The sequence below is a fragment of the Aplosporella prunicola genome (genome assembly GCF_010093885.1).
Source record: "Aplosporella prunicola CBS 121167 unplaced genomic scaffold K452scaffold_15, whole genome shotgun sequence".
In the NCBI taxonomy this organism is placed as follows: domain Eukaryota; kingdom Fungi; phylum Ascomycota; class Dothideomycetes; order Botryosphaeriales; family Aplosporellaceae; genus Aplosporella; species Aplosporella prunicola.
Genome location: NW_022983543.1, coordinates 459567 through 486751, shown reverse-complemented (window position 1 = coordinate 486751; position 27185 = coordinate 459567). Strand labels below are relative to the sequence as shown.

The window sequence follows — 27185 nt, the reverse complement described above, 5'->3', positions numbered from 1 at the left end:
ACTACATGCAAGTACACAAAATTCAACTGCTTATACTGATAAATAATTTCATACTAGGCAAAAGCCACTAACAAACATCTAGGGGACTACAAAGAAATAACTGGAAACCACGAACAAGGTGTCTTGCCTTTGTGTATTTGTACTGAGCGAGTGCGTGTTGAGTGCATTATCCCGGTGGAGTAGGACAGTGTGCGTGTATATGAGATCTCGTGAAGTATTCGCGTATGGAAGTATCTATGGCTCCTCAAGAGACTATCCGTCCCCCCACGCAGCTTTGTCTTACGTATCTCCTCGTGTACTAGCATACGTTTATGCTAATACGCCCCTCTCCTGTACCCTTACCGCCTGAAGATGACTTTTACACCGTCGAGGACATGGAATTCAGCACGGTATTGAATACCCAGGCGGTTATACCGAGCATTCATCATCTCAAGATAGATGCCAATGTTGTCCATTTGCTCCGTTGGTGGGAGACCCGGCAAACCACCGACGGCCTGGCGGTAGGTCTCAAAGCGTTCTCTGATTGCATACCAGGCATTGAATTCATGACGAGCCATGAGGATCTCTTTAGAACCGAGATCAGTAGGTCTATTAAAGCCGTTGACAAACGTATCCATGTTGTGCAGTCCGGGCAAGGGCGGTGGCGGGCGGCGCTCATCCACAATGCTCCAAAAACGGCGGATCTTATCACTGTCGGATTCATCCTCCCTCTGTTCCAGCTGAACGTCGACCCAGTCTGAGCCGAAGATGCGTATCATGGCCTCGTTCAGGATCTCGTCTTCGTCCATGTCTCCGATGAGACCCGGTCTCATGCCTCGCTGAAACATGAAAATATCGCCAAACCTGGATCCGCGGCCTTGCTAGAGGAGATCTGCGATTCCAGTTATGTCAGAGCATTCCCGCATAGCAGCTTCCCAGTTCGCAAAGTCAGCTGGCCATTCCAGACTAATGTCAGAAGAACCATGCAAACCCATTCTGGGATTCGTATTTTCAACGACAGGCTCCGCAGGCTTATCATCGACGGGATCCACAGGGTCAAAAATGTCGTCCATAGGAAAATCATCCTCGGAATCAGATACGGCCTCGGCAGGAAAAACAGACTCCTCCTCTGGGGCAAAAAAGTCAATATCCATAGAATCAGGAGACTCATCATCAGGGTCAAAAAAATCATCCACAGGAAACCGCAGGTCATGGTCCTGATCCCGCTTTTTGCCTTGGTGGTTGACACCCCGGCGGTTGTAGCCAGAGCGGGCATACCCCTCAGCATCCAATCCAGTGTCACGGTGGAAGCCGTCTTCAGTAAAGCCCTGTTCATTGTACACGGGGTCGCCGTATACCGGACAGCTGCAGTGGAAGCGGTAGTCCTCCATGCAAACCCAGCAGAACTCAAACTTGCAAACCGCACAGCTCATGTGGTTGCAGGTAGGTTTCTCCTCGTCGTCCTTGATTAGCTGGATCAGCGACTTGCAGTTAGGGCACGCCTTGCAACGGAAGTTAGGGTTGTACTCTACCTCGACTTTGCCTTCGCTACACTCGTGGCCATCAGACGTGATGAGCTTCCTGCAGTCTCTGCATGTACCGCTGCCACAGTTGTTGCAGTGTTGCGTGTCCTTGAGGAATGCCGAGCAACTAGGGCTTCCGCAATACACCCTATCCTGGACCGGTATGATGTACTCAGCCACCCGCTCTTCGTAGAGGCGAGCAAGATTGGTGTCGAGGGCCAATTCGACAGTGTGAAGAGGGATGCCGTTCCGTCTGTGTTCGTTGCAACACTTCGGCGGGTAGCTGGTCTCGTTCTTCGCTGCCTCGCCGAAGATGTACGTCAGACAATCCTTGCACATAACGTGTATGGGGCAGGAGTCGTAGCACACTTCAGTCTCCATACAAATGGAGCAGTCGCGTTCCTCAAGGGGCGCAACGTGAGTTGGCAACCAGGAAGGCATACCCTGGAAGCGCAGTATGACTATAGTATCGATCGTTGTAGAGCCATCGTCGGCAACCTGCATCTCTGGGGCGCTGGTTCTCATGGTCATGCTGGTACCGGTACGGTTCGTAGCTAGAGACCAATTTTCCCGCTGATGCATGAGGAACTCCTCTCCTCGTACGGCAAATATCCTAGACGCACCGAAAAATTGCTCGGCCTCCCTGCTCATCGCAATTTTCATCGTGAATAAAATGTGCCTAACAGGCTGATGTTGATGTTTAACATGGTTTGAACTGTCGTATACAATCTCTTGGTGTGAGGCTGTGCTGGTTACTGAAAAGACTGGTTATCATAGATAGACGCCTGCTGGTGCTAATATACTCTTGGGGATATGTCAACAAGGACATTGTCTGAAGTGTTCGCACTGATTTTAGACAATGAAATTTTAACAACGGTAAAGTTCGTTTGAGACCTTAAGTTGTTCAACGAATCCCTTTGTCATCACAACACGTCCGTCACCGTTAAACGAGATCTAACGTCTAACGAGATAACAACACTTATAAGGAGTAGAAGAAGAAATCTAGTTAAGCTATTTATAGTATATATACGCTCTCAGACCGTTTTACTCATACTTAGGATTTAGGCTTTTAGCTAGACAAGGAGTAGTTTATAGAGAATCTCCTCGTTATACCTAGGACTTAGGCTTATAGCTAGATAAATAGTACCCTGTAGGGACTGTTTAGGCCGTTCTCTATCTCACTAGATAGTAAAACTCGGTTAACGATGGTTGACGGTACTAACAAACGTTAATATTTCCTTTTAAATACTATTAGGGTCTCGCTAGTATAGCTAAGCCTAGCTAGAATATTAGGGTTAGTCAGTAAGTTATAACCTTTAAGAAGGTATTTATCGGTATATCCGGTTAGAATTTGCATAGGCTTTCGTATATCTTTACAAATTTTACGAGAGGAACTTTATGGCTAGTTAATGGTGATACTAATAGTTTGAGACTGTTAACCAGCCTAAAAGGCTGTAGCCAGAGTTATCTACACTTAGTCTTCAATATTGGAAGATGATGGAACAAACTCTAGTCCGACAAGCCGAATAGACGAAGAAGTATGACCAGGAATGGCAAATACCAAAAATTGCCTAGGACTATAATTTTTTGTTGATATCTCTGTACATAGAACAAAGGAAACCAAGAGCTGAGGAACGGAGCAAATCGTTCGTATGATTTCAGAACATGCTCACCAACCTGTACATCATGTTGTCTCTGGGAGCGGAAGTGTTCCCACATTTCCAATGGCTTCTTTTCTGTCTCTAGATCCATCTCCTAAAGCAACGTTGTTGGTGTCGTCGTCATCTTCGCTGACTTCTTCGATAGCACCAACCCCATTGTCTTCTATGACTTGGTTTCTGGTGCTGTAAAACCCAATCAGTTTAAAAGATCTTAGAGAGTGGATGGAGATTACTGACTCCCTTCGGTGAAGATATATTACGACAATGAAGCCAATCCAAAGGAGGGTATAGAAGGCAATCGTTGCAGGCCAGCCGGCTTTCCACCTTGGTGCTCCCCAAGATCCAGCTGTAGGGAAAAGCAATAGGGGAACCCAGATGTTAAACGAATATCCAAATGCCATCATGGCTCCCTGAAGCTATATGTCAGCTAACGGTGTACGAAAGATGCAAGAGCTAGAGGCATACCACAGTGAGGGCTCTTTCTTCCGCATCGTCTTTCAGTACCAAGTTGACAGTTGAATAGAGTATGGGGCTTGCGCAACCTTGGAGTCCCAATGCGTACCAAGCTACGAACTTTAGTGCCCTTGGAATGTTCCATATAGTCATACAGATCCCTGAGAAGACGCAAGTGCCCATGGAGATCGAGTACAGTACCCATGAAGGGTAAATAGCTGCTAATGTTGTTCCAAGCCAAGACGAAACAACAGTGATGGCATTAACCGCTGTCGGTAGTTTGTTGATTTGAGGCACGGAGAAGCCTTCGTCCTTGAGCCATAAATTCATGTACTGCGCTGGATACGAGGCGATGATCATGGCACTGAGGTTGGTAAGCGGGACCCGTTCACTGGGGAAATAGGACACTGAACTGACATGTAACAGAGGATGAAGACGTAAATGTGCCATCTCTTGAGGCTGCGCTTGAACACGTCAAGGTTCAGTTTACCAGGTGTTCTGACTTTAGCTTCTCGCATGCGCGCTTTTGCAAGATCAATGTCCGCATGAGTGAGGAATATGGGCTTCGGAGACTCTGGTATTCCCGGAAATATGAGATATCCAGCAAGGGCTACTGGTATCGTGAATATTCCATCGATAATAAAGAGCCATCTATGAAGAAGTCAGCGGCGTAATGTTTAGGGATAAGTGGTTATGTTCACAAACCTCCATCCCGACATTCCACCCACTCCTGAAAGGTTTGTATACGCGGCAGCCTGCAGGTAACCACTAACCATCTGGCCAAGCGAGTTACAAATGAACCAGGTGCCTGCACGTTTGAAAAGCTCAGGTCCTTTGTACCAGCTGCCGAGAACAAAATGGGTACCTGCAAACACGGGCGCTTCTGCCATTCCCACAAGAAATCGAAGCGCATAAAGCTGATGCACATTGGTGACACGACTTTGTGCAAAAGTAAGTACGCCCCAGACGATTTCAAGCGTAGGTAACATCCAACGGGCCCTGAAGTGGTCAGTGAAAGCCATGAAGAGAGCTCGCATTGCGTACTTACAGCTTTGGTCTGGAAATGAGCAACAGCATAGGGATTTGTGAAATCACATAAGCCGTATAGTACATAACATTGAAGTAGTTCAGCTCATTGCCGTGAAGATTCAGCTCTTCTTTTAGGCCTGAAGTGTACGCATTGCTTATGTTACTTTGGTCCAAATACTTGGTAAAAACTACCAAGTGGTCAGTGTAAATGATTAAAGCCTAATTAGGATACCCAACGAAGACTTACAACAAAGACATGCGAAAATCAAAATTGACAAGTCAAGTTTGAAGAGAAGTCTGCTTGTGTAAGTATTTTTTCTTTGTGTTGGTGACCCCAGCTTCCACACTTACTTCCGCTCTTGCGTAGAATACGAGGACGGGTACCAATTGAAAACTTCTTTGATCACCCCAAACAATGTCCGAGGTGGTGCTTGAACTTTCGACATGACAAAAGGTCCCTCAAAGGTTGGATTTAGCTATGTCTGTTCAATGTTATCCATCAGAGCCTTTATCAGGACTGGAATTCTTACGACATCATCCTAAGGAAAAATGAGCATATCGGAGTAAATCCTCAAATTCTTCGCCTTCAGCTAGACTCGGCGGACTGCCTAGGTAGCCGACGTTGCTTGACGTGAAACATCTACATTTGTGGGGTTAGACGCGCCGCCGAAGCACGCAAGCCATTAGCTTGATTGTCTCATATCGGCAACTATCCAATTCTTTCGTTGGTCTTTAGCCATTATGCAGGCTCGGCGACCCGCTATGCTTACCAACCTTGATAGATCGGCCGCTTGGTATCCCTCGCCATTGAAAGAAATTCACGGCTTAGCGGGAAGGGAAGGATACAAGTCCCTATAGAATACTCCTTGTATAGCTACAAGCCTGAGTCCTCAATGAGTAAAAAGGGCTTGGAACATACACATACTACAAATATCTTAACTGAATTTTATTTCCACTCCATACAAGCATCGGCATCTCGTTAGGTGATGAGTCTCGCTTAACGGTGATGGTGACGCATGTCAATTGTCAATGATAAGTTGCTCTTACCTTGAGGCACGCATGACATATTGTCTCCATTGAAAGTAGGGATACTTTCCAATCCGCGGATTGTTAATGGTTCTTCCTTATGTCATGTGAAACAAATGTCTTCCATCATTTTTTGTACCGACAATCTTTAGTTTTCCAAAGTGAGCCTTCAGCATAAGTTTCGGCAGGGGACATTTTCCTTGAGGTTAATTGTGTGGACGTCTATATCTGTCGGGATGACACGACATTCAACTATTTTACGAACGAAGAGTGCTCATACAGTCGAAATCCGAAAAGCATGGCTGGTTGTGCGGAAAATGCTGGCCGGTATCCTAGCGATGTTGTTAATCGACCCCCGCATTGCGTGCTCAACCCATTCAGCCACAAAATCCCAAAAGGCACACTGACTCGTTGGCGGGGCATATCTACCCCACAGCGGTCGTATACTCTGTTTGGCAGTGGGAGATTTCGAAGCAGCCATCTTGAGGATTGACGCTACATTGCAGTACTCCACCTTTCGGATACAGCGACGGACATCAAGCCGCGCGTATGAGGGGCTTCCCCGGAGATATCAATGGTGTGATATTTGACACACTGATGATTCGGATTTCAAAGCTGTCGTACAAACAGCGGAGTAGTGGAGTGTGACGAGAAGGCTTGCCTGAGCCGAGGTGCCTATTTAATACAAATATATCCCTTTGGACGACACACAGACACGAAAGAACGCAACCTTCAACTACCACACGAATTTAAACAATGCCTGGCGCAATCCTCTCACCCTACAAGCAGGTCCCGGAGACCAAGCATGATCGTCAGTCCGCTCAGAATAAAAACAGCATCAACTTCACTGGCTAACATTTCCAAGTTGATTGGGCCGAGCTCGTTACTCTCGACCTGAGTGAATTCGACAGGCCTGGGGGAAAGGAAAGCCTCGCAAAACAGCTTGACCATGCTGCGCAGCATGTTGGTTTCTTTTACGTGAAAAACTTCGGTATCTCGCAAGAGGAGGTTGACCGACAATTTGCGCTTGGCCGTGAATTCTACGATCTGCCGCTGGAGGAGAAGTTGAAGTACCACAACATCAAGGATCTTGAGGGCGGGGAGTACAACGGCTACAGACCGGCAGGCTTGAGACAGTCAGTACCAAGAGCATATATAATGACTTGAAAGGCTAATACCTGCCAGGCTTACGGAGAACGTTCGCGACAACATCCAGGTTTATAACCTGCCCAAGTTCGACGGTCACCATCCCCGGGAACACCCTCCAGTCCTGAGAGATCACATCAAAGAAATTGAGGCCTTCAGTCGCAAGTGCCACGAGCTGGTCGTTAACAAGTTGCTGCGCCTTTTTGCAATCATCCTGGAACTTCCAGATGAAGAGCAGCTAGTCAAGCAGCATGTTTATGACGACAAGGGCGAGGATCATCTGCGGTACATGCACTACGCCGCACGCAGCCCCGAGGAAAACAAGAAGGTTGGAGAGCTTTACGCACCAGGTCATACGGACCTCGGAAGTATAACCCTACTCTTCCGTCAGCCAGTCGCGGCGTTGCAGATTCTGAATTCGAAGAACGAATGGAAGTGGGTCAAGCCGCAGGATGAGACCATCACCATCAACATTTGCGACGCTTTGTCCGCCATAACTGGCGGCTATTTCAAATCCAGCATTCACCGTGTGCGTACGCCGCCGGCCGACCAGGCACACATCGACCGTCTGGGAGTTCTGTATTTTGCACGGTAAGTTTTCCAGAAGAGTGTCATAGAAATATACTTATCAAGGTCCGAACGTAGACCGAACAACCATGTTGTCCTCGACCCAATCGAGAACAGCCCGCTGTTGAATCGTCTGGATTTGAAATCCAACCCATTCACGGAGCTGGGTAAGCACTTGACCACCGAAGAGTGGGTGAAGGTCCGCCAGACGCAGCAACAGCGGCGTAACAAAGCGCCGCCAAAGATCAGTGAGGACGGAAAATATGAGTACGAGAAGAAGGACCTGGAAATCATCCCTGGTCTTCACGCGCAAATTCACAACTAGAAATGAGCACGCCATGAGAACTTGAAAGGACTGAGGCAAATTTGGAAAGGCAGATAGTTTGTAGCGCATCGAATCACTCGATAAAGAAAGAAAATTGCAATGACACCAACTGTCCAAAAGCAATACTACGCGATCGAACTGCAAATGGTGGAAAAACTAAAAGAATAAGAAAAGAAACTCTTTCGAAACAGAAACAAACACCATTTTTTGCCAACATAGCGTTTGGCAACAAACGAAGGTAAAGACAGTCGTATCCGACCCGGCGGATATATCTGTGTCTATAGGGTGGTTGTGAGCGGCACTAATGACAAGCCAGGTTCGCATTGACCTGGCCAGTGCCAGAACCGTCCCAACCCCTGAGTCTGTTCGCAATGTCGTTGACATAAGAAGGTGTTCCAGATTTGGCGATGTCCAAGTTGCTGGGGTCCGAGAGGCGGCCTGTATTGTAGGCGCGCAGAGCCTCGTACAAATTGCCCTTATTCTTTATTGCCACCGTTGGGTCAGTATGACCTAGAGCGATGAGCCAAGCCAGGCCGGGACCGCCATTGGGCCAGCTTCCCTCGTGGCCGTGGACCCCAACTCGAATCATTGATTCGATGCTCTTCGCCGGGTTGGAACTGTCATAACTTTGGCTTCCTGGTGGACCTTGCATAATACCACAATTGACTTTGGCAGTACAAGGAACATCAAGCTTACCACCGGACTACATCGAGCGTTAGCAGGACCACCCACAGCATACCCGGCCACCGAGATCGATTAGACCAGGACGTCTCAAAAGAAGACCTACCTCTTGCATAATGGTCGCGAGGATCACCCTCGCGTCGACCTGACTTTCTAAGGCAATAGCCAAGATCTTCGCCTTCAGAACAGCAATCAACTTGTCACTGGTGCCTTTGCTCTTGATAACTGGAAGATTGATCTGCCAAAGAGAGTCGAAAGTCTGCCACTTTTTCATTGGTGGATACTTCGCGACACTTCCGCAATATTTTTCATAGGATACGCTGGATTCAGACCCAGACCCGGATTGACCTGATTTCTGTTGAGAGTATGGCGTGTACCAGTTTGCTCCTAGTGCGCCAGCAACGATGTTGTATATGCCGCGTGCGCTGATGCTAGGGCTATCATGAGCCGCCTGCGGCTGAGACGTAGGAAAAGCGAGGGCCGAGGTAGCCAACAGGAATACGGTGGAGAGACGCTAAATCAGTGGACACGGGTTAGCTTTCTCCAGGTTTTGTAAGGAGTGGAGAATTTATTCGGGCGTACCATTCTAAAGTTTGTTGCTGAAATAGAGGTTGATGTTTTGTTTGTGTTTTTAAGAGAAGAAGTTAAGGAAGGATATCCTCAAAGAATTGTATAGATGAAGAAGTTGAATCGGAATGTAAAGGATTGTAGAGTCGAACACTGAGAAAATGAAGAGCATGAGGTATACTCTGACGGTTTGCCGCGTGGCATTATATACAGACTTTGGCTGGAGTATTTTGCCCGTAGCAATTTTGCTGATACGAGACAACAACCACGTCCAAGCCTCTTTTGCCCGTTTCTCCCCAAAGAGAACAGCAGGCAAAAGCCTCGTCCCACACCGCGGGGCGGAGGGAAGGAAACCGCCCCAAACATCACTTCTGCATGCAATCCTTCTATTCCTGGAATAAGACGAGCTGGAGACAAGAAGCCCTTGGCCGATAAGCCAGGAAATTGCCTTCTGAAAATTGGGGCCGTTGTTCTTCCATGTTGAGCCTCGCGGCTGTTACGACCCGAGCCGCACGGTGTTCGGCAGTTGGGGTTACGCAGATCTGGCTAAGTGCTGCAGTCTAGATTTGGCCTCCACAGTGGCTGTCATTTTAGCAAACTCTTGGCTTGTCTGAGCAGTGGTGTTGGTGTTGGGGTCCAAAATCCGGGGCGGCCGGCAGCGTAGCCTTCGAAAGTAGGCACGGACCGGGCATCGCTGTTGAAAGGATGCTGACCATTCCTCTTGTTAAGCCTTCGTGGTTTTCGTCAGGTCATCCATGCTTGACGTAGAGACATGGCCAATGGGTGGGTAGTCCGGCGGTTCGGCTCGTAGATGACACAAGGATCGCAGTTGCGCGTGAGGTGGAAAGGGTCCTGCGCTTACCTTTTTATCTTTGGGAGCTTCAGCCACACATGTGGCATACTTTTGACGCAAGTGCACCGCAATGCTGACTGTGATCTTCAGAGAGTGCTGAAGAAAATAAACACATCGACCAAAATGTGATATTTCTATCACTCTTCGGGTCAGCATTCTGCCTTGCCTCTCCGTCCCTGTCAAACTGCAGTCAATGTTATATGCAAGACCTACAAATTTATGTGCCACCGTTGTTACGATCCATTATCTACGTCTTTGAGAAGTGGACCTGTTGACGATGCCGTAATTTAAAATTGATCTGCCGCTACACTTGATGGCAGACATTGCATGGAGAACTGACAATGTTTCCAAATAGAAGTACAGCGGCTGGGAACACACACAGGTGAAACTTCACGAATTGCCTAGGATTCAAGGAAAAGACATAGTATTTTGCCTTACATAGACTATCTTTATTGTCGAGCTTATGGACCGCGGGAACCAGAACCCGGCCATCCATAGTGCTTCCTTCCAAGTTTCGGATCAGAGATGCCTTATCGCGTCCGTTAAAGTAACAAGGTGGTGTGCCGAACGCCGATATCATGCTGCCTCCAATCCCACTCCAGAACCGCTTAAGCCCGGTGAAGGGAGAGTTCTGAAGCGAGAGAAAAGGTCAGCTCATCGGGTACACGCTAGGCTTTCATCATCTGCAGGCGTACGGTTAATTACTTGTGCATGGCGGCGGTGGTTGAAGGAAGGACTCACTTGGTATAAACTTGGAAGGATATGAGGAGAAAAGTTGCCGGTGTTGCGCGCGCGACAATAAAAAGCGCGACGATTGCTTACGTAAAATTCGCGCTAGGCCCAATTTAGGCGCCGCAGCGGAAAAGCACCTGAGACTCTATTCAAATATCAAACCCTCGAAACTTTGACAGCGAACACCCATTTCTAGATGCTGTCGCTTCAGTGCCGAAGAAGCGCCCAGTGCAGCTCTGCAGCATTGAAGAGCTATGCTGGAAAATCAAGATATGTCCGATCACAAGGCCTTCCGAGCGCGTGTCGGACGCGTAGCGCAATCGCTCAAGCATCTTTGTGTCGCTCGTATAGACGTACCTTTTCCTCCAACGCCATCCGCTTGAAAGAACCGGCTTTTCTTGAGGGCTTCAAACATTCTTGTGCGTTGTGCAATTCCATTTTCGTGCCTTCAGACCTGTACTTTGGCTTATTTTTATTCAGTCCGCTTTCCTCCCGCAAGCCATGAGATCAAAGACCTGGCCACTGCATCCATTGGCGAGGAAGTTACTTTACACGGCTACCTAGGACCACGTGCGGACTTATCGAAGGGGCTATCCTTCGTTCCGTTGATCAGCAAAGATCTTCGCCACAGCGTACAAATCATCTCTTTATCAAAGAATTCAGAAAAAACACATACTTTGCTCAAGATTCTCGGTGCTCAAGACCCTGTCGCTATCAGAGGTGTGTTGAAAGAGCGGAAGCCGACAAAAAGCGAGCACGGAGACATTGAGAAGATCACCACTGTAGAAGTCAGTCTGAAGGAAATCTTTGTGCTGAATAGGTTTCCGAGAGACGTCACATTTCAGGAGGAGACGAATTTTCCTGCCGAACTCCGGCATTTGCAAATCCGCAAGGAGCGAGGTTTACGGGATGCTTTGGCCTTCCGGTCAAAGGCTGCGAACGTTTGTAGAGATGAACTCTCTAACAAGCAGGACTTTCAAGAGATCGAGACACCGTTGTTATTCAAGAGTACCCCAGAAGGTGCAAGAGAGTTTCTAGTGCCGACAAGGACGAAGGGGATGACATACGCATTGCCGCAAAGCCCGCAGCAGTACAAGCAGATTCTGATGGCCAGTGGCATCCCAAAGTACTACCAGATTGCCCGCTGCTTCAGAGACGAAGACCTCCGGGCCGACAGGCAGCCTGAATTCACACAGCTTGATCTGGAAATGTCTTTCGCTACTGGAGAAGATGTCATGCAGGTTATTGAGAATCTCATAAGACGACTCTGGGCCGACCTACTGGACATCAAGCTGCCGTCAAAGTTCCCCCGCATGGCCTACAACGACGCCATGGCAAAATATGGCGTCGACAAACCAGATGTTCGTCTTGGTATGGAGATTTCCCGCATTGAGTTTATGCTACCTGTGGACCTCGTGAGGAAGATCGGACCTTTACTTGGCCCAGCGGTTGAAGTCATGAAATTGCGTGTCTCTGACGACCCTGCCGAGACACGAAAGTTCGTCGCCAAATTTATGGAGTCGCCCGACGCCACGCCTTTTCTTGAGAACCCGGATGGACAGCCAGGCATTTTCATCTACGACACAAGTAAACCGCTGCAGGGCCTTCAACCCTTCGGTTTCGAGGCTTTTGAACAGGTCGAGGAGATGCTAAAGCTTGATGACGGCGATCTTGTCGTCCTGCAAGCTCGCAAAAACGAACCTTTCTCCGGTGGATCTACTCCTATTGGTAACTTGCGGCTGGCCTTGCACAAGGCAGCAGTTGCGGGTGGCTACATTAAAGCACCGCAAGGATTCAAGTTTCTCTGGATCACCGACTTTCCACTGTTCTCCCCAAGCAACGATACTGACCCTGGCCAAGGCGGTTCAGCTGGCCTCAGCGCTACACACCATCCCTTTACCGCGCCAAAGACCGAAGAAGATGTTTCCCTCTTGTCCACCGATCCCGCGGCAGTGCGCGCGGAGCACTACGATATTGTCGTCAACGGTGTAGAGTTGGGAGGTGGAAGCCGGCGTATTCACGATGCATTGGTGCAAGAATTCATTATGCGCGATGTACTGAAGATGAGCGAGGAGAGGTTGCAAGATTTCAGACATTTGCTTGATGTGCTAAGCGCCGGATGCCCGCCGCACGCGGGTATTGCCTTGGGCTTTGACAGGCTCATTGCGGTCATGCTGGGCCGCGCGAGTGTGAGAGATGTCATTGCCTTCCCCAAGAGCGGGAAAGGTGAGGATCTGTTGGTGAAGAGTCCCAACAAGGCCACGAAGGAGCAGTTGGAGACGTATCACTTGAAGCTGCTTTAAGGATGACGTCTGGCCGTTTCCTTCGCCGTTTTGTAGATCGTGTATCATATCCTATAATCTGTAGAATGTATCGAACCTTCACCTTTGCGACAGCGCACTGAGATTGCAGCAAACATTTATTCTTTTTGTTTTCGCGGTGTTTGACCGGCGTTGTGCCACGCTATGCTTCTAAAACTTTTATCATGGTATCGTGTCTTCGCTGCCTTCACATGCCCATCTTGGCTTGGGAGAAGTCCATCTCGGGGTGTTGCTCCTGGAATTGCTTCAGGATTTCCGCTTTCTTCTGATCGTCGCTCGTCGGCTGACCCATCTCCTTCTGGCGCTGGTCGTACATCATCTTCTCGACCATGCTCCTGGTCGCGCCGTCAAGATCGCTCAACTTGCTGTTTTCGGGCGTGATCTTGGACGTGTCGATCTTGGGCGCGCCAGTGACGACGTGGGGCCACCATTCCATCTTGTTGACCTTGTCCAGGTGGACGCTAACCTCCTTGCCGTCCTTGCCTACGCTCTCGAGGGTCCAGGTAGACTCGTCCTTGTGGATGGGGTGGGGAAGGTCGCCCTGGGCGTCGCATTAGCCATTAGCCGGGCAAGGCTCCCGCGGGGGTGAGGGGGGCGAGTCACTCCTTACCTCGATGAGGGGGGGCTGGCCCTTGACAGCGACCTTGAGCTTGGTCTTCTCGAGCACAATGTCGAGGTCGCGGGCCTTCAGGTTGGCGGGGATGGGGATGGAAACATCGACATCCTGAATTGTCTGGGACCACTTGTAGGGCAGCTGGGCCTGCTCAAAGGCCTCCTTGGCCTTGAGCTCCTGGTCGGCCTGCTGCTGCTGTTCGGGGGAGAGTTCGGCGGCCATGATGTCGGTCAAAGGGTGGGTAATAATCTGCGAAATGAGCTTGCACATCCTCCGCCCGCTCCGTCGATTACCTACGGCGCGGGCGTCATCCCGAGCGAGCTCCTCGACTGTTATTCCTCTCCCGGACTCTCCCACTCCCGCCCACCTTGCGACCACCGCGCTCCTCTCCCCTTAGTCTTCTGCGCCGCGGCATGCGACGGGCCTCATGGCGAGCTCCTTTGAAAAGTCGGTAAAGGGAGCTACCAAGATTAAGGCATGGAGACCACTTCCCCTTCACGCGGAGCCCGACTGCTGACGGCCCTTGTCCCTCGCAGCTTGCCCCTCCCAAGTCCAAGTATGTCGAGCACATCCTCGTAGCCACCCATGCCGGCGAGGCGGGCGTCGCCGAAATCTTTCGCGCCCTGTCGAACCGCCTGCGCGACTCGACTTGGACCATCGTCTTCAAGTCGCTCATTGTTATACACCTTATGATACGGGAGGGCGAGCCCGATGTTACCCTCAAGTATCTAGCCCAGTCGCCTTCCCGGCGCCTCGCGATCAATAATTTTACAGAGGGTATGCTGCTCCTGCCCGTTGCTTCCCGGTCCCTGCTGACTTCCCGCCCCAGTCCAGACTCAGGGTCGCAATATCCGGACCTACTCCGAGTACCTGTCGCAGCGAGCTACCGGCTTTGCCTCGACGCGAATCGACTACGTGCGCAATGGCGAGGGTCGTCTCAAGCGCCTGACCGTCGACAAAGGCCTGTTGCGCGAGACCGAGGAGCTGCAGGCCCAGATCCACGCTCTGCTGCAGTGCGATCCCCTCTCGCAAGAGGTGGAAAATGAGATTACCCTCACGGCTTTCCGCTTGCTCACTATGGATCTGCTCGCTCTCTTCCACGTCATGAACGAGGGAACGATCAATGTCCTCGGTTTGTGCCACGTCCTTTCTTTCTCCGTGAGGCTGAGAGCTGACCGCGCACAGAGCGTTATTTCGAGATGTCGCATACCGATGCGGAACGCGCTCTCAAGATCTACAAAACATTTACCCGACAGACTGAAGCAGTAGTGCAGTACCTTAGCATCGCGCGCCTGCATGAGCATTCAACTCGCCTTGAGATTCCAAAAATCAAACATGCGCCGACGAGCCTGGCTAACTCGCTGGAGGAGTATCTCAACGACAAGGACTTTGAAGTTAACCGGCGACAGTACCTTGCCCAGCAGGATGCGAAGAGGGGCGGCAAACCCAATGGTACCAGCAAGCCTCTCGGCGATTCGAAGCCTGCAGCAAACGAGGACTTCCCGGACAGCAAGCCACAGCAAGCGAAGGGACCAGCTCCGGACTTGATCGATTTCTTCGAATCTATCGAGCAGAACCAGGAACCCATGGCACAGCAAGCTCCGGGTTACCCGCAGCAGCAGATGCAGTTCCCGCAGCAAACCGGTATGATGCCGCAGCCGACTGGTTTTGCGCCCCAACCCACCGGTTTCCCGCCCCAGCAGGACATGTTCGGCGGCAACAATCCCTTTGGACAGCCGCAACCACCGCAGCCATTGCAACAGAGCTTTACGGGCGCTGGGTTTGGTGGCTACGGACCGCAGCCTCAGCAGCAGTTTGGTCAACAACCGAATTTCCAACAGCCGCAGTTCACTGGTGCTCCTGCTGCTCAGCAGCTGCTCCCTCAACCTACTTCTACTAATCCATTCCGCGCGTCCATGATGATGACTGGTGGAAGTAACCCAGGAACCCCCAACCGTACCTCTACAAACCCTTTTGCCAAGCACAACACCGCGCAATCTACCGGAGGATATTCACCATCTTTACCGTCTATCAACACTCCGGATTCTATCTCCCAGCAGCCGCAGTCTCTTATGCCGCAGGCCACTGGCAGCACAAACCCGTTTGCACGGCCCTCAACCGCTAACCCGTCGGGTCCCGGGCAGCCCGGCCTGATGCCCAATGTGACCGGCAGTACCAACCCATTCCGGCAAAGTGCCTTTGTTAACCAGCAAACGGGCCAAGGCTGGCAGGCAGGACCTCAGCAGACGATGGGTGGCTTGGAGCAACTGGATACCATTGCAATCTTCCCTCGGCCTGGACAGCCTAATCAAAGCCAGGCTCCGGGATGGTCGTAATGGTGAAGGCTGCTTGCCGAAAAACAATTTCCCTTTCCTAGCTCATATTGCTTTTCGGCCGGGTTTTGGGTTATCGGTCAGCGGGGCGTTTTTTCCTGGGAAACTATCGCGGCATTGCTTGCAGGACAAGGGGACAAACCACGAGCATTAAGAAGGTGTGAGAAGGCCAAGGCGCGGCTCTCAAAGGTTTGATATCACCGTGGTTGGATTGCATAGGTGTTGGTCTTTTTTGATATCATAATTAAAGGCTCTGGAACTTGCTGAAGCCTTTGTGCCTCTAATTACCTGTTCATAGCTGAGCGTTGTCCTCAGTCTTCAGACTCGGGATCATGGCTCTTAGCATTTCTTTTGGCTAGACAAGGCACTTGAAGGTTTTCAGGCTCCAGGAACGGAGCCCGCGGGGCGCTTTCGCATTACGTAGATGAATTGATCGTCTGAAGATCATTATCATGTTTCATGATCTGTAAAGTGGCTTTCCTGGCATTTTCCCGATCCATCCACTTGCCGCTCCTGCCGTCGGATGTTTCTGCCCAATCTTATCTAATCAGGGCTGATGTTCGGATCTTGAGTCTGAGCCATGACGGATGGCGGGGTGGAATCAGAATATCCAGCCGGCGTCAAGATTTTGGTGCGAGAACAACCTCCTCATACTATCCACTCAATCCCCTCTAAAACTTTGCGCACTACCAAGCAAGCTAGTCGCCTACAATGTCTGGACCTGTTGGACCTCCCGGCGCGCAGCTCAACGCTGAGCAGGCCGACAACTTCGAGGATGTACGCACTCAAATTCTACCTGTGTGTTCCGCAAAGTGCTGACGCAGTACGTTTAGATCGAGAAGCAGTTTGCTGTCAAGGGTACTTTACCAATCCTTATAGCTTCGTTGTAAAAGCACTCATGCTAAACGTACCAACAGTCGTCCAGCACATGGCAACCTACTGGTCCATTCTGGAGCGCATGCGCGGCAGCAAGCTGCGCTTGACCAAGATCGACGACGAGATCTACGAGCACTTCAAGCAAGAGTTCCCCGACTTCGACCCGGCGGCGACCATCATCGAGGACGAGATGAAGAGCAAAGCAGGCAAGGAGCGCTGGCGCAACTTCATCATGGCATACGAGAAGCGTGTTGACGACTACAACTTCGGCACCATGCTGCGTGCGAGCCCGAAGTTCGAGTATGGTGAGAAGGAGACTATCTTTGGTAAGTGTCTTTGAGCCTGTAGCGCAGGCGCAGGCGAAAGTGCTTGTGAACGCAATGGAATCTGACACGGTGCAGCTGTGCGTATGCAATTCTACGCTGTTGAGATTGCCAGGAACCGCGCAGGCCTCAACGACTGGGTCTACGAGAAGACCCACCCCGAAGAAGCCAAGAAGGAGGGCGAGTCTGCTTAAGTTAATCAAGATGCATATTCCAAGGGCGCGTCTTGATCCTGTGACGCTTTAAGAGATTCGACCTGGTACTCGACAGCATATGGCTAGGTATGCATATATTTGTCGGCTTCCGAAGCACCCGAAGGCCAGCACGGCTTGGCGTTCCGGTGCTAGCGTCCCGGGATATGTTAGGAGGATGGAGAAGGGAAGCGGACTGCGTATAAAGAGATGCATCCATATACCCCTTGCAAAAAGTCGAGTAATGATAGAAACGGTTAGCTGTAGGTTCCGAGCGCTCGGTATCGCGTTTCTTTGTTCACGGTGTGAAATGCGGAAGTAATTGTTCTCTAAGCTTGGTCAGCGGCACCTTTTGTTCATTCACACTTCTGCGCGCAGCAATCATTCCCCGACCACCACGCCTCGCCCGTTCGTTCTTTTGATTTACATATAGTACATACTGCGCTTTGCCGCTCGCAAGTCTTTACGCTTCTACAAATGCTGTCATGCGGTCTGAAGCCTATCAGCATAAAGACAGCAGCACACGGCTAGACTTGCCGACCGTGATGGAAGACTCAGCCAACACACATGAGCAGGATGCAGCTCCCGGAGAAAGAGACGCAGAAGACGAACTTCCAGTAACGAAATGGAAGGACCTTTTCAACTTCACTACTCGTCGACATATTCCACTGCTCGTGACCGCTTTCATTCTTGCGGTCTTCGCTGGAGTCGCCGTCCCAGCTGACGCATACCTTATGGGCAAACTCTTCGATACCTTCTCAAAGCACGCTTCTGGAGCTTATACGTCAGAAAAGTTGAAAGACGATGTGTCGAAGTATTGTCTCTACCTTGCGGCGCTGGCGTTAGGGAACTGGGTCGTCAACACCCTCTTTTACGCGAGCTGGATGATGTTTGGCGAGCTACAAGCGAGGAGTGCGCGAGAAAGGATCTTTGAAGCGCTGCTGAAAAGAAATATCGAATGGTTCGACAAAAGGAAGAACGGTATTGGAGCAATGGTGCCACGGCTGCAAATGTAAGAATTTCGAATCCTATATGTATCGGGTGGCCGCTAACTTTGGTACTTAGGCAAACTCGTGAGCTGCAGATGTCTGTCTCGCAACCGCTCGGAGGAATCATAGAAAAGCTCTCGACTACCTTCCTTTCTCTCGGCTTGGCCTTCTACTACTCCTGGAAACTCACGCTCGTCATTCTATGCATCGTCCCTGTCGCCTTTTTCGCAGTGGCCATCCTCTCCAGTCACCTCCAGCCTAACATTGACAAGCAGAGCGATAAGCTGAACGAAGCTCTCAAATATGCTATAGGCGCCATGACTTCGATCGATACGGTCAAGTGTTTCAATGGACAGAACTTGGAAGTATGGAAATACACAAAGACGGCACGAGAAGCCGCCAACTACTATGTCCGACAGGCCAACCTGAACTCGCTGCAGTTATCCATTATGTCCTTGGTTACATTTGGCATGTTCGTGCAAGGATTCTGGTACGGCAGCACGCTCTTGGATAAGAGCCAAACTCCTGGACATGTCTTGACGACCTTTTGGGCTGCATTGATGGCTTGTCAGGGATTTACGTCTATACTACCTCAATTAATGGTCATGGAGAAAGGTAGGGCTGCCGGTGCCAAGTTGCGGGCAGTCATGGTCCATGGATTATCAAAAGGTCGGGAGGATACTGGCGACGGATTTCAGCCAGACCATTGTGCTGGCGATATCGAGATGAAGAAAGTAAGTAGACGCCCGGAAGTTACCGCCTTCTATCGCTAATATCTCAGATTTGCTTCTCCTATCCCATCCGTCCTAACGAACTCGCCTTGAATAATGCCTCACTGTTCTTTGCAGCTGGCGAGATGACATTCGTTATCGGACGGAGTGGTTCCGGGAAAAGCACAATTGGTCAAATTCTTTCACGCTTTTATACAGTGAAATCCGGCCAGGTAACCTTGGATGGCCACAGGCTGGAAAACATCGACATTGGCTGGTTACGTCGCAACCTGACCCTTGTGGAACAAACAAGCGTTTTGTTCGAGGGATCAATCTTCTGCAACATTAGCTACGGGAGAGAAGATTTTGAAGTTGTGACATTGGAGGATGCTAAGATGGCAGCACAGTTTGCTTTGTTGCAAGAGACAATCAACGACCTACCCGACGGATGGGATACATATGTTGGATCCAAAGGCACTTCGATGAGCGGTGGCCAAAGACAGCGTGTTGCTCTAGCCAGAGCTAGGCTACGAGACACACCAATTCTGATACTGGATGAGTCGACCAGCGCTCTTGATTATATCAACCGCACGCTTGTGTTGGAGGCGATTCGGGTTTGGCGTCGTGGAAAGACGACTATCATCATCACCCACGACATTGCGCAGATTCTTCCGGACGACTACGTTTACGTCCTTGAGAAGGGGAAAGTTGTGCAAGATGGCTATCGAAGGTCCATGGAAAAGGTTGCTAGATCGCCATTCCAAAAGTTCCTGGCTATCAAGGAAGAAGACGAAGAAGAAGATAACGATGATGGATTGCGTCCGCACATTAAAGATGGCCAGGCCGCAAGTCTAGAGCGCAGGGCATCCGATTCGAGTTCCAAATATTCGACGGATTCGGACAGCATAGTGGATCCTCTGGACATGTACCTCGAGAAAACCGAAACAGGAGTTTTGCCATACATGCCAAGCATCTTCATCGAACGACCCACGGACGCTTCCAGGCGCAACTCGATGATGATTCCACCTGCCATTGGTCGATTTTCAAGGATCATGCCTCCAAGCAACACAGCGTGGTCGCCATTTGCCAAGCCCCCGTTGTCTCCTTCGGCTTCCTCGACGTACTCTTCACAAGGTGATATGCCAGTGCAATCCGATCTTACTCAGGACTACGAGGTTGGTCTTGGAATCACGAGTGTTGGAAGGCGGAGAAGAAGATCACAACTTGTAGCCCTGCATAACAGGGTCCCCATATTGGCTCAAGAAACAAAATACTCTGGGAAAAAAAGTCCATTGGTGAAGATGGTCTCAAGCTTTTCAAAGAAAAGAGGCAAAGCCAATGAGGGGGACTGCAGGGCTCTCACCATCAAACAGATTCTGGTTACTGTATGGCCGCGCCTCGACTGGGTCCAACGGATTCTTCTCATCGTTGCATTCATAACCTGCTGTTTTCATGCAGTTGCGACGCCTGTATTCGCCTATGTTTTTAACAAACTCCTAACTACCTTCTACATTAAGGAAGGTCGCCAACGCAAAGCGCTCATCTACTCGCTTGCAATCCTCGGCCTCGCAATCTTCGACGGCATTGCCAACTACACCTCGCACTTTTTGCTTGAATACTGCGGTATGATGTGGGTGCACAACGTCCGCGCCGAATCGATAAAGCGTCTTCTTGACCAGCCCCGCGAGTTTTTCGATCGTGAAGAGAACAATGTCAATTCCCTCGCAGAGAATCTCGATTACCACGCCGAGGAGATGCGCAATGTACTTGGGCGCTTCGCGGGATTCATTCTCATCGCCGTTCTCATGATGGGAACAGCAATCGTCTGGAGTTTGATCAGCGCCTGGAAGCTGAGCTTAGTCGGACTGACTGTAGTGCCTGTCTTTTGGGCCATTACGTCTGGATTCTCGACAGTCAGCGGCAAACAAGAGGGCTTGCTCAATGATGCGGACGAAACAGCCACAGCGATATTCGCCGAGACCTTTATCAACATCAAGACGGTTCGCTCGCTCACACTTGAGAAAACGCTCCATGACAAGTACTTCACGTCTACGCGCAATATTGTCCAGGTCGGGATAAAGCGCGCCGCGTACAGTGGCCTATTCTTCGGCCTCACCGACTCAGTCATTTACTTTGTCACCGCCCTGCTCTTCTACTACGGCGGTGTACTTGTCTCATCCAACGAGTTTACCACGCAGCATATTTTACAGGTCTTCAGCGAGCTGACGATGAGCATGACCAACGTCAACGCCATCGTTTCTATGATCCCACAGATCGGCTCGTCAAGAGACACAGCGACGCGTCTGCTACGCCTAGCTAGTCTGCCTACAGACAGCCATGAAACCGTCGGTACAACGCGTATCCCGCTCGTTGGTGATATTGTCATGCACAACCTACGCTTTCACTACCCGACGAGGCCAGAAGCCGAAGTATTGCGAGGCATCGACATGACCATCAAAGCCGGCACCTGCGTAGCCATAGTCGGTGCCTCTGGCTCGGGCAAATCAACCATCGCATCGCTGCTGCTGAGCCTGTACACCCCCGACGCGAGCGACCCCATCCAAGAGCACTCCGGCATCACCCTCAGCGCCCGCGATATTAAGCATCTGCACACGCCCACGCTCCGCACGCACATCACGCTCGTCAGCCAGACGCCGACGATCTTCCCTGCCACCGTCGCTGAGAACATCACTTATGGGCTGGCATCCAGTGACCCGCTCGCCTCGCCCAACAACGTGCGCGATGCAGCCGCCGGAGCTGGCATCGACGAGTTCCTGGCCAGCTTACCGGCCGGGTACGACACGCTTATTGGGGAGGGCGGCGTCGGGCTGAGCGGTGGTCAGGCGCAGCGGATTGCGATTGCGCGAGCGCTGGTGCGGCGGCCCGACGTGCTGGTGCTGGATGAGGCGACGAGCGCGCTGGACGTCGAGAGTGCCGGAATAGTGAGGGCGACGGTGGAGAGACTGATTAGTGGAGATCATGGCATGACGGTCATTATCATCACTCATTCGCGCGAAATGATGGCGATTGCGGAGCAGGTTGTTATGTTGGGAGATGGAAAGGTGTTGGAGATGGGTGGATTCGAGGAGCTGAAGAGGAGAAGAGGTGCATTTGCAAGGTTGTTGAAGGGCGGAGAGCTAGACAACGAATGAGGAAGGGACGATGTTTGTTGTTTGTAGGTAGGTAGGGTGGTTTCCTTTTGCGGGCTAGTGGGGCGCGTGCCGAGCGGTTGCCGTGTCAACGCTAGCGCAAAGCTTCCCGCGGCCAAAACAGTAAATGACGAAGCTGAGTCGCCTCCTCCCACCACAAGCACCTTCCATGTCGCGCGCGCCATTGCTACTTCCACCACTCGACTAACACACAGCCCTTTGATCGCAATCGTCATTCATCATGGTCGCCACGCGCGCTCAACGTGCGCAGGTCTCGCACGACGAGCCCGCCCCCTCCAAGGCTGCACCCCGTCGCGGCAAGAAGGCGGCCACTCCCGCCGAGGATCCCACACCAGAGCCAAAGTCGACGCGCGCGACCGCTGCTACGCGCACAACCTCCGCGAAGAAAGCTACGAAGCCTGCCGCCTCGTCGACGCGAAAGACGAGAGCGAAGGATCCCGAGCCAGAGGTCCCCGCTTCTGAAGACCCTGTTGAGGAGCACGAGGCTTCCGTGGAGCCTGAACCCACTCCTGTGCCAGCGAAGGCAACTAGGAAGACGCCTGCAAAGGCGACGCCCAAGCCTACTTCCTCCCGCAAGAGGCCTGCCAGAGACGTCGAGCCAGAGTCTGCGCCGCCCGCGAAGAGGCAAACAAGAGCACGCGCTGCGACTGAGGAAAGGGATTTTGACGAAACTCCTGCTGAGAAGTCCAGCAAGGCCGCTGCGCCCACCTCGACCAGGTCTACGAGAGCTACAAGGGGCACGAAGTCCTCAGAGACCCGGGCTGCAACAGTCAAGCCTTTGGCGCAGAGGGTCAAGGTTACTGCCAAGACTGCGAAGAAGACGACCTCAAGAAAGGCCAAGGAGGAAGCACAACCCGAGCAGGCCGCCGAGGAGCCCGATGCTTCTGACGTCGAGATGGAAGAAGCCGAGCATGAAGACGTCAAGGACGAAACACTAGTCAGGCCGACGAGGAAGTCGAAGAAGGCTCTCGAGAAAGAAGCTCCTGAAGAGAAGCCTGAGGAGCCCGAAGTACCCGATGTCGAGATGAGTGAGGCAGAGGAGCTACCACAGGAGCCTACAATGGAGCCCGCAGACGAGCCCGAGGAGGCCCCCATTGAAGAGCCTACGCCTGCTACTCCTGAAAAATCTGCAAAGAAATCCGCGAGGAAATCGACGAAAAAGTCAACAAAGAAGGCTACGAGAGAAGAACCTCAGGCCACTAAACCGGAAGCGGAGGTTGAGGCACAAGACGAACCACAAGACGCCACGCCGGTAAAATCAACGAGAAAATTCAAGAAGGCGACTAAGAAGGATACAAATGAAGAAGCCCCACAACAAGATCCAGCCCCGCAAGCTGAGGATGAGACGCCGGAAGAGCCTTCCACTCCAGTCAAGACACCAGTCAAGATCGCAATCAAGACACCAGCAGCTTTTGCACAAGTACCAGTACCTGTAAGACCAACTCCACCAAAGACAGTTTCGATCAGGAACATGTCGAAGATAGCAACTGTACACAGAAACTAACACGTTAAACAGATGACTCCGGCTCATCAGACATCGCCAAACCCTCCACCTCCGGAGCCTAAGACTGTTACGAAAGAGGATGCACCAGTTACTCCTACTAAGGAGCAATCCGCTAACAAGTTGGCCAAACTGGCTGCAACTCAACCAATTTTGAGACCAACTCCAGCGGCTAAGCCTGTTGCAACGCCGAAGACCGTGAGCATCCAAGCAAAGACACCTTTCTCGAAATCAGCTTTGTTTCACGAGACACCGCGTAAGGCATTCGGCGTATCTCCCTTCAAGTTTGCGCCCATGTCGGCCGCGAAACCAACTACGGGAGAGGCGCCCACTGGCAGTATGCTCATGAGCCCTGCAAAGAAGGCTCCTTTCACGGCTTCTGCTCTGGGAATGACTCCGATGCGCGCCTCGACCACCAAGCGTGAGCAAGATCTTAACACATCAACTCTTGCCACGCCCGCCCGCAAGGGACTTATGCTTCCTCCTTCCACTGCGCCTGTTCACAAGTTTGGTATGCCTGCGATGCAGTCGAAATCCTCTCTTTTGCAGACCTGCCCACGTAAGATTGCTTTGCCTGGCCTCCCAGCCAAGTCTTCTATGGCCACCCCCTCGAAGGCTCAGGGTGAAAGCAACATGGGTTCTTCACTTTTCGGGGCTACGCCGCGCAAGGTACAGATCCAACTTCCGCCAAAGGACACTTCTTTGTTTGGTACCAGTACCCACGACTTCGCCGCCCAGGCACAGAGTTCTGCTTTGGGAGCAACTCCCCGTCGCCTGAAGACTCCAGCGAGAACGCCAGCGAAGCGCTTTGCTACGCCTGGAAAGACACCTGCAAAGGTGCTCGAGCCGATCACGGCCAGCCCAACGCCAGCGAAAGCCACGCCAGCTGGTTTGAGGGATGTTTCTTCTGCGGTGAAGATGCTGCACTCTCCGGACTTGTGTGCCTCCACTCCCACTGAACAGATTATGCTGGGGGTCATCGACAACCTCGACCAGGATATGGTGGATGTGCCTGGATCTGACTCTGTTCCTTCGCAGCCCAAGTTCGATGAGGACCCGCATGTAGAGGAGCCTGAGGAACAACTTGCGGCCGACGAAGAACCTAGCTTCGAGCATCCGGCTTCTGAGAACCTGGACGAGTCCATCTACGAAGAGGATTCGATGGTGGAAGACAAGGAGAACGTCGCACCGGAAGAGATCGAGGAGGTCGAAGAGATTGAGCCTTACGTTGATGAGATGTCAACGATCATCGAAGAGGAGTCAAGCTTTATTGAGCACCCAGAAGAGGAGAAGGTGCAAGAGGAGCACGAGAAGCACCAGCCCGAGCAGCACAATGAGGGGCCCTCTACCCCCAGGTCGGAAACGACTGAAGAGAGGCCCTCTACACCGGAGCCCGCTGCGGAGCATATCGAAATGCTTGTAAAGGAGAAGGCAAAGACTGAGAAGCACTCCCGCTCCAAGCGTCTTTCCCTTGCCATTCAGCTGGAGGACTCGATCAAGAAGCCTCGCCTTGCACCTCGCCAAAGCCTGGCCTTTATTCCCTCGCTCTCGCCTACCAAGTCTGCTCTCCGTTCTCCTTTCAAGAAGCCTTTTGGTTCTCCTAAGAAGTCCGTTGCCTTCGCGCCGGAACTGGTAGAAAAGCGTGAGGAGTCCGAGTCTGAACTTGAGCCAGAGTTCGAGGTGAACATCCCACGCCCAGACGACAGCTTGCTCTCCGGCACCGTCTTCTACGTCGACGTACGCAGTGCCAATGGTGAAGACGCAGGTGAACTGTTCGTCCCCCTCCTTGAGGAGATGGGCGCTCGTATCACCAGCACGCTCGACACGATTAACAGCGCCAGTGTGACGCACGTCCTCTTCAAAGACGGCGCGCCTAGCACGCTCGAGCGTGTTATTGCCTCTGGCGGCGCCATCAAGGCCGTCAACATCGGCTGGGCGCTTGACTGTGAGCGCTTCAATTGCCACGTCTCCGAGGCCGCGTACCAGATCGACCTCTCGCGCGTCGCGGGCAACACGCCTCTACGTGACCTCACGACCTTCAGCGCCAACGCGACGCCGATGGCGCCCAAGACCCCGAGCAGACAGACGCCGGCCAAGAGCGCCAAAGGCTCCGCCTTCGGCACGCCCTTCACGCTCGTCCTGACGCCCAAGCCCGCGGCGCCGTTCTCGGCTGCGTCTTCGAAGCCGCTGAGCCCCTTCGGTGACATCCGCAGCGCGGCTTCTGGCAAGGAAAACACGGGTGCCGCTGGTGGTGGCATGTCGACACCGACGGCGGTGCCGCAGTTCGAGCTGCTGGGCACGGTGGAGCGCGGCAGCCCTGCGGGAACGGCGTTCGGCCCCGTCAGCCCGGGCACGCCGTATTTCCTGCACGCCGAGAACATTACGCAGAAGACGTGTCCGCCGAAGCAGCTGAACCGGGGTTTGTTTGACCGCGGGGACGAGCGCGGCGCTGGCCTCGGTGTTACCCCGTTTAGGCAGAAGCTGCTGCTTGCGCGACGGAGCTTGAGCCCCGTGCATGTGGGTGGCGGGAGGGGGTTGTTTGATGAGTAGGTACCTAGTTTGTTGGGCGAGTGGGTGGATGTGTGGATATGGTGGTCTTGATGATTAGATGGTTGGGAGTGTTGGGGTTTCTTTTTATTGGCATTCTTTGTTGCATGCCGGCGTATTGATATGGTTGAGTGGGCTGGCTGGCTGGGAATACTGGGCTTCATGGCTACTACACTGGGAAACACGGATTAGGACACGGATGGGATCGGTTTGGGACTGCGTTTTGTTGTTGTTGTTGTTGTTGTTGTTGTTGTTGTTGTTGTTGTTGTTGTTTTGGTCGCCGACCCGCTCATTCATTGTTGTATAGATCGCTTGACGGCGAGCAACGGACGCTTGTGTATCTTGAGTTTGGCTGTGTTGTGGCATGTCGTTTCTGTTCGTGTGCCCATGCATTTTATCTCTATTGGATGCTTTTTTCTTTTTTTCGGGAACATGCTGCGCGCCAATAACGCCTGAAACTTAATACCCTGCTGTCACATGTCATGTATTGTATGCATTTCTTCTTCATCGCGCCGAGCACCGATCGGAAGGCCGGGCTTGGAAAAAAAGGCGCTTATGGTATCATCATCTCTCGTCCGCTCATCCGCATAGGTAGGTAGGCAAGCAACCTTCTTCCCACGCTCACCAAGGCACCCGCTAATCCCAGTACTTAACCACACCGTTCAAATCACCAGTAACGACCTTACTCGTCTCCCTGGGATGCCAAACGGTGCTGACGACAGGGCTGTCACTAGCGTGAATCTTGTGGTACATTTTGCACGTCTTCCAGTCCCAGAAGACGACGAAGCCGCCCGAGTCGCCCGACGAGACGAACTGGCCGTCGGGGCTGATGGCGATGTCGACGGCGTAGCCGGCGTTGTTGTGCCCGCGGAAGCTCTTCTTGCGGTTCTGGCGGAAGCGGTCCGTGCATGCGTACACGACGACTTGGTTGTCCGAGGACTGGAAGGCCGCGTATTTGCCCGACGGGTGCAAAGCGCTGCGCACCATGGGGTACATGTAGGGCTCGGCGATGAACTTGATGGGCACGGCTGCCGGCGGGGGTTAGAGTTAGTGCTTGCACTGCGTTTGG

The 27185-nt window shown here is 51.9% G+C and overlaps 12 protein-coding genes across 12 annotated transcripts in view; 5 read left to right on the top strand and 7 right to left on the bottom strand.

Moving 5' to 3' along the window:
- Nucleotides 1-338: 338 nt before the first annotated feature.
- Nucleotides 339-812, bottom strand: K452DRAFT_299055 (uncharacterized protein; the record flags this gene model as incomplete). The annotated part of the gene is made up of 1 exon (XM_033542178.1): nt 339-812. One exon carries the CDS (start codon nt 810-812, stop codon nt 339-341), a length of 474 nt encoding a protein of 157 aa, XP_033396703.1.
- Nucleotides 813-1253: 441 nt separating this feature from the next.
- Nucleotides 1254-1859, bottom strand: K452DRAFT_195300 (uncharacterized protein; the record flags this gene model as incomplete). The annotated part of the gene is made up of 1 exon (XM_033535940.1): nt 1254-1859. A coding segment is annotated over one exon (606 nt), but the record flags the coding sequence as incomplete, so codon positions are not given.
- A 1327-nt stretch (nt 1860-3186) lies between these two features.
- K452DRAFT_299053 (uncharacterized protein) lies at nt 3187-5091 on the bottom strand (the record flags this gene model as incomplete). The annotated part of the gene is made up of 8 exons (XM_033542177.1): nt 3187-3346; nt 3401-3573; nt 3629-3980; nt 4034-4267; nt 4322-4615; nt 4665-4833; nt 4893-4942; nt 4997-5091. 8 exons carry the CDS (start codon nt 5089-5091, stop codon nt 3187-3189), a joined length of 1527 nt encoding a protein of 508 aa, XP_033396701.1.
- A 1336-nt stretch (nt 5092-6427) lies between these two features.
- Nucleotides 6428-7709, top strand: K452DRAFT_229479 (uncharacterized protein; the record flags this gene model as incomplete). Its single annotated transcript, XM_033537046.1, has 4 exons — nt 6428-6482; nt 6537-6807; nt 6857-7408; nt 7463-7709. The coding sequence occupies 4 exons, from the start codon at nt 6428-6430 to the stop codon at nt 7707-7709; spliced, it is 1125 nt and encodes a 374-aa protein (XP_033396700.1).
- A 182-nt stretch (nt 7710-7891) lies between these two features.
- Nucleotides 7892-9078, bottom strand: K452DRAFT_288374 (uncharacterized protein). The gene is made up of 3 exons (XM_033540642.1): nt 8973-9078; nt 8497-8904; nt 7892-8412 (listed from the first exon to the last, which is right to left on the bottom strand). Exons 1-3 carry the CDS (start codon nt 8973-8975, stop codon nt 8011-8013), a joined length of 813 nt encoding a protein of 270 aa, XP_033396699.1. The 5' UTR covers nt 8976-9078; the 3' UTR covers nt 7892-8010.
- Nucleotides 9079-10738: 1660 nt separating this feature from the next.
- K452DRAFT_309439 (uncharacterized protein) lies at nt 10739-12845 on the top strand (the record flags this gene model as incomplete). The annotated part of the gene is made up of 2 exons (XM_033543247.1): nt 10739-10961; nt 11023-12845. The coding sequence occupies 2 exons, from the start codon at nt 10739-10741 to the stop codon at nt 12843-12845; spliced, it is 2046 nt and encodes a 681-aa protein (XP_033396698.1).
- Nucleotides 12846-13050: 205 nt separating this feature from the next.
- Nucleotides 13051-13698, bottom strand: K452DRAFT_229328 (uncharacterized protein; the record flags this gene model as incomplete). The annotated part of the gene is made up of 2 exons (XM_033537032.1): nt 13051-13404; nt 13474-13698. 2 exons carry the CDS (start codon nt 13696-13698, stop codon nt 13051-13053), a joined length of 579 nt encoding a protein of 192 aa, XP_033396697.1.
- Nucleotides 13699-13903: 205 nt separating this feature from the next.
- On the top strand, nt 13904-15812 carry K452DRAFT_327263 (uncharacterized protein; the record flags this gene model as incomplete). Its single annotated transcript, XM_033544902.1, has 4 exons — nt 13904-13951; nt 14013-14253; nt 14306-14608; nt 14662-15812. The coding sequence occupies 4 exons, from the start codon at nt 13904-13906 to the stop codon at nt 15810-15812; spliced, it is 1743 nt and encodes a 580-aa protein (XP_033396696.1).
- A 708-nt stretch (nt 15813-16520) lies between these two features.
- K452DRAFT_229279 (uncharacterized protein) lies at nt 16521-17202 on the top strand (the record flags this gene model as incomplete). The annotated part of the gene is made up of 4 exons (XM_033537028.1): nt 16521-16586; nt 16643-16667; nt 16727-17011; nt 17087-17202. The coding sequence occupies 4 exons, from the start codon at nt 16521-16523 to the stop codon at nt 17200-17202; spliced, it is 492 nt and encodes a 163-aa protein (XP_033396695.1).
- A 542-nt stretch (nt 17203-17744) lies between these two features.
- On the top strand, nt 17745-22050 carry K452DRAFT_319263 (uncharacterized protein; the record flags this gene model as incomplete). Its single annotated transcript, XM_033544224.1, has 3 exons — nt 17745-18211; nt 18265-18922; nt 18970-22050. 3 exons carry the CDS (start codon nt 17745-17747, stop codon nt 22048-22050), a joined length of 4206 nt encoding a protein of 1401 aa, XP_033396694.1.
- Nucleotides 22051-26161: 4111 nt separating this feature from the next.
- Nucleotides 26162-26644, bottom strand: K452DRAFT_43498 (uncharacterized protein). The gene has a single exon (XM_033546665.1). The coding sequence runs from the start codon at nt 26507-26509 to the stop codon at nt 26204-26206; it is 306 nt and encodes a 101-aa protein (XP_033396693.1). The 5' UTR covers nt 26510-26644; the 3' UTR covers nt 26162-26203.
- K452DRAFT_43480 (uncharacterized protein) overlaps nt 26631-27185 on the bottom strand; it is a 1740-nt gene continuing 1185 nt past the window's right edge. Inside the window, exon 2 of the mRNA XM_033546664.1 lies at nt 26631-27144. Coding sequence (XP_033396692.1) covers nt 26753-27144 — 392 coding nt within the window. The 3' untranslated portion in view covers nt 26631-26752. The remainder of the gene's footprint in view (nt 27145-27185) is intronic.

Bases quoted from the DNA above. Each gene is read 5' to 3' on its own strand.
- K452DRAFT_288374 (XM_033540642.1), bottom strand. The intron at 8,413-8,496 runs GTAGGTCTTCTT...CGCTCGATGTAG, and splicing joins TCGCGACCATTATGCAAGAG to TCCGGTGGTAAGCTTGATGT.
- K452DRAFT_43498 (XM_033546665.1), bottom strand. From the start codon at position 26,509: ATGCATGGGCACACGAACAGAAACGACATGCCACAACACAGCCAAACT.